The following is a 5,411-nucleotide window of genomic DNA, read 5'->3' as shown; positions in this document are numbered from 1 at the left end:
TCAAAGATGAGTCCTTATACTTCCAAATGGTTAGTTTTGTTTATTAATTTCTTCAATTTTTATATATCACCATTATTTATTTATGATGTAAACAACTTCCATTTTGTTTCAGGTAAAATATGCAGTCTATAAGTCTAAAAGAACTAATTTTGTTGTATCTAATAACATGTTCCCCATTTTTTCAAGATTCTTGTTCTTTTATTTGTAGCTAGATTTTCATACAGATTGTAGCTGACTCCGAGAACGCCTCTTCCACCATTACTTAAAAAGTTTATCTTCATTGAACATATCAGATCTTTACTAGATGTCTTTGAAGTAGAGGAATGTTATTCATTTAAAGAATATTTCTTTTTAATGAACAACATTTCTCTACATCAGATATGTAGTAAAGATTTGTTAGGTTCAATGGAGATAATCTTTCTAAGTAATGGTGGAAGACTTCTTGGAGTCAGATACAATCTGTATGAAAATCTAGCTAGGAATATGAAGAACAAGAATCTTGGAAAATGGAGAACTTGATATTTGAGACTTGTGAAATTGTTTGTTATTGAAGATTTTATCATGTTTGATGTTATTCTATGATGATCAATATTGTTATCTTTAGATTTTTTATTAGCAGTGTTGTATATTTGTTAGGAACAATGTTGTTGTATATGGTTATATGTAATGGTTAGATGTTCTTTATGTGTAATCATATTTTTAATCACTTATGATTAAACAAAACATATGAAGTAGTATTACATAATATTTTATGATTTTACAGATGAATATTGTATATGGTTATGTGTAATGATTACATGTATTGAATAATAGTTATATGTAATCTTAAATGCTTGTAGTAACATTTAATAAAAGTTTAATCATGAATGAATATATTATCAAATCAAAGAAAGAATTATCAAAGTAGATTAAATCCAGAAGACAAATCATAGTAAATTCTGTTTTATAAAAAGAGTAAAGTGTACTAAACAAAAAGTATATTATTTTGAAAAAAAAATTATGACTTATTCATTACTGATTAAAGCAGTAAATATCTATGTAGCTTTTGATGATTGTTCTGCTGCAAGTTTGATTGGGCATGTCCGCAAGTTATGAGGAGCCCTTTCTCCACATCCTGAGCATCTTCTTGTTTGCTTGTTTGAATTTTTATACGCTATTTCTGCTGCACTTTGAATTCTACTTTTCTTTCCGCATCCTTTATTGCTTTGAACATTTGGAACATTGATGTCAATGTCTTTTGGAATAGTTATGCCCATAAGCTTTCCTACCTCTTTAACATCTGTCCTATTTTTCTGCAATTCATTTGTAGGATCGTTTTCATATTCCTTCAGCATGCTTTCTGTTTTCTTAACAAACAAATCCATTTTTTCTTTATTTTTTCTTACGTATTCCAAACATGCTTCAAAGTTGTAGTATGCTTGATTGACAGATCTGTTAATTTCATTGTCTCCTGTATCATATACATGTCTACCAAAATTATAATGCCTTGATATCACATCCTTTCTCCAACGATTCTCAATATACTGTTCAGGTGTCTCCTTATTTCCATGTTTCATGAGTATGTTGAATGCATGTCTGCACAAAGTCCCAAAGCGGTTGAAGTGTTCACATGTACATTTTACATCATTTGTTGGAAGTTTTATTTCTACCTGTTCAAAATAAAATTAAAGCATTAAGTGTTTTATAATCATAAATGAATATTTTTTTTATATTATGTGCTGATTCAACAAAAATTAAAATAAGAATATATTACCTCAAATTTTGTTTTTAGATCACTGTTTTTGTTCAGTTGTTCCACTTTGTATAACTCCCATTCATTTTTTGTTGCAAGATGTTCGTATTGGCAGTACCAGGAACCTTTATAGATTTCGTTATGTACTTCATAAAACAATGTACTTGTATAAACTTTTGCAGCATGTTTTTCTATTGGTCGTGGTGAAATAAATTTATATACCGCCTTCTTTGTTTGATGATCAAGCTCTTGTTGTGTATTTCTCTGTTTTTGAATTGCTGTGTCATAGTTCATCATGAAATGTAAAAGTAAATTTCCAGATTGAGAGTAAGTGTTGAAGAAGGAATTCATGCTTTCTGATCTTGAAGTGGTTTTCATCAATCCAGACATTCTTGTGTCACTGAAGTATGCAGGTATCCATTTGTCACGTAATTCAAACATATCATTGAACCATCTTTTATCTTTCAGATTGAATTCATTAATAATCAAATCCCACTTCTTTTCAAATTCATCAGGTTTGATATGCATGTTCCAAACAAGCTTGTTAAATCTTTTCTTGAAGTCTTTGTTTTTAAATAAATCGCCAGTAATCTATGAATGAACAATGTTGCTTATATAAGTATATGATTAATCATATATGATTACTGTAATATAGGATATACAATCTATGATTAATCATATATCATATATGTATTGTAATCATATATGTTTAATCATATATGATTATTTAATCATATATCATATATGTACTGTAATCATATATGTTTAATCATATATGATTATATAATCATATATGTTTAATCATATATGATTATATAATCATATATGATTAATCATATATCATATATGAGTAATCATATATGATTAATCATATACAATTACTGTAATGTAGGATATATCATCTATGATTAATCATATATCATATATGTACTGTAAAAATATATGTTTAATCATATATGATTAATCATATATCATATATGTACTGTAAAATATATGTTTAATCATATATGATTAATCATATATCATATATGTACTGTAATCATATATGTTTAATCATATATGATTATTTAATCATATATGATTACTGTAATGTAGGATATATCATGTATGATCAATCATATATGATTTAATCATATATCATATATGTACTGTAATCATATATGTTTAATCATATATGATTAATCATATATCATATATGTACTGTTATCTTATATGTTTAATCATATATGATTAATGTAATTTAGGATATATCATCTATGATTCATCATATATCATATATGTACTGTAATCATATATGATTATTTAATCATATATGATTAATCATATATCATATATGTACTGTAATCATATATGTTTAATCATATATGATTACTGTAATGTAGGATATATCATGTATGATTAATCATATATCATATATGTACTGTAATCATATATGTTTAATCATATATGATTAATCATATATGATTATATTGTATCATCATAATCATAGTATGATATATGATAACTTATATTATTATAATCATATATGGTTAATCATATATAATCATATATGATTATATAATCATATTATTAACATACTTAATTATATATCATTATATCAATCATATATGATTAATCATATATGATTAAGTATTTTAATAATATGATTATATAATCATATATGATTATATACTGTATTATCATATTACATACTATGTAATCATATATGTTTGTACAGTATGGTATCTAATAATTCATATTATTAGAATAGTTAATCATATATGATTAATTATATATGGTTATATAGTATGATATATGATAAGTCATATATGAATCATCTGTCATAATACTATATAATCATATATGATTATATAATGTATTTTTATTATACCTTTGCTTGCAGTTTTTTCATTATGTGCCACATGCATAGTCTGTGTCTTGAATTTGGTAAGATAGATTCCACTGCTTGTTTTATTGCTGCATCTTGATCAGTTAGAACAATTTTTGGAGCTTTCCCTTCATGAGCTCTAAGAAAAGCTTTAAGCAGCCATTCATACGACTCAATTGTCTCTCTACTCAGCAACCCAGCACCAACAATAATTGATTTCTTGTGGTGGTCAACTGCTGTGAATGGAACAAATACCATTTTATACCTATATAAAGAAAATGTGTTTAGTACAATCATATTTGATTAATAGTATGTTTGAATTTATATACATTAACTTACTTGTTTGTTCTAAAAGTTGCATCAAAAGATATAACTTCTCCAAACTCTGCATAAAAATCCTTTTCTCTTTCATCTGCCCTAAACATAGCAGCCAACAGATCTCCATCACGTAGGAACTCAAATGAATAATTTGGGTAATGATCTCTACGATCATTCATTTTGTTTATCATTATTTGAGCATCCTTGTAACATAAGATTCTATTTACTCCTCTCCTCAAGTTTTTGTAGTCTGTTACCTTCGCCCCTACATATTCATATCCTCCTTTCAAAACTGCTCGTATTTTGTGAGCCATTGTCGGACCAATTTTAGCTTTTGATGCACGTACTACAAACTCTTTTTCAGAATATGACATCTTTCTTGCCTTTTTCGTATAAGGTCTTTCCTCAATACTTTCCAGTGGGTGGTTGTGCATTTCAAAGAATTTCTTAACTTTGTAATCTGTTGTTCCATAAACATTTTCAAATATAATCTTTGTTGTACACCCAGTAATTATCTTGTTTGAATTTGGTTTCCTCTTGACAGAACTTGTAGCCAACGTATCACAAGGTTTTGGTTTATCCTTGTCACCCCTATTGCATATAACATATTTTTCTTTTATTATTTGGCTATTGTATTTTGATTGGCTACTCAGTCTTGTATGAAAACCTGCCATTTCTGCATAATCAATATACATTTTTACTGCCAAATTTAGTGATTTGAAAACACTGTTTACAACTGGTACAAATTCTGTAGGGACATCTGGTTTATATTCAGATTCTTCAATTATGTTACTGCAATATGATTCATTTGTTGAATTGGAACTTTCACCTGATAAAAGAAGGGAATGACAAATATGTTATTATATAATTTTATGTTGTAATAATCATATGTGATTAACGATATGTATTTATATTTTAGTATAAAAAATCATATATGATTTTAGATATTAATATATTATTAGATGTTAAATCATATTTATTTGTACATTGTATTATATGATTGATCATATAATATACTGTGTAATCATAAATGATTATACGTATCAATTTATAAATAATCATACTTGATATTGTTTAATCATGTATGATTAATCATATGTATTTGTAGTTTGTAATATATGATTAATCCTATTTTATGATGTATAATCATATATGATTATTCATCCAAATGTAATATTAATATAGATTTCAATTTGAAAACATATATGATAAATCATAATTACAAACTATAAATACATATGATTAATCATAGATATGAACAGTCATATATGATTATTCATCCTTATATGATTAAATCACATATTGTATTGTATAATCATATATGATTATTCATAATTTATATTATATAATAAAAGAATCAGAATGAAATGTAGAAACTGTCATGTAATATGTAGTATTAAACGTAGTTTGAAGTTCTTCAGAAGTGAAAGAATTTGAATCGATTTGTTCGTCGTTAGGAGATGAATTGATTTCAGCTATAATAGTATCAGTTGC

At 26.1% G+C, this 5,411-nt stretch overlaps 1 protein-coding gene across 1 annotated transcript; it reads right to left on the bottom strand.

Moving 5' to 3' along the window:
* Positions 1-1,034: 1,034 nt before the first annotated feature.
* On the bottom strand, positions 1,035-4,612 carry LOC145139152 (protein FAR-RED IMPAIRED RESPONSE 1-like). The gene is made up of 4 exons (XM_079073079.1): positions 3,939-4,612; positions 3,603-3,864; positions 1,754-2,323; positions 1,035-1,649 (listed from the first exon to the last, which is right to left on the bottom strand). The coding sequence occupies exons 1-4, from the start codon at positions 4,610-4,612 to the stop codon at positions 1,035-1,037; spliced, it is 2,121 nt and encodes a 706-aa protein (XP_078929205.1).
* Positions 4,613-5,411: the final 799 nt, after the last annotated feature.

This window comes from Lactuca virosa, chromosome 9 (genome assembly GCF_052849685.1).
Source record: "Lactuca virosa cultivar CGN04683 chromosome 9, Lactuca_virosa_CGN04683_v6, whole genome shotgun sequence".
Taxonomy (NCBI): Eukaryota; Viridiplantae; Streptophyta; class Magnoliopsida; order Asterales; family Asteraceae; genus Lactuca; species Lactuca virosa.
The sequence above is the reverse complement of the archived record's forward strand: the minus strand, read 5'-3'. Positions and strand labels throughout refer to the sequence as shown.

Excerpts from the sequence above, each read along its gene's own strand:
- LOC145139152 (XM_079073079.1), bottom strand. The coding sequence starts at position 4,612 with ATGTATATTGATTATGCAGAAATGGCAGGTTTTCATACAAGACTGAGT. Across the intron at positions 2,324-3,602 it reads TGAAAAAACTGCAAGCAAAG|ATTACTGGCGATTTATTTAA; the intron begins GTATAATAAAAA and ends GTTCATTCATAG. Across the intron at positions 1,650-1,753 it reads ATCTAAAAACAAAATTTGAG|GTAGAAATAAAACTTCCAAC; the intron begins GTAATATATTCT and ends TATTTTGAACAG.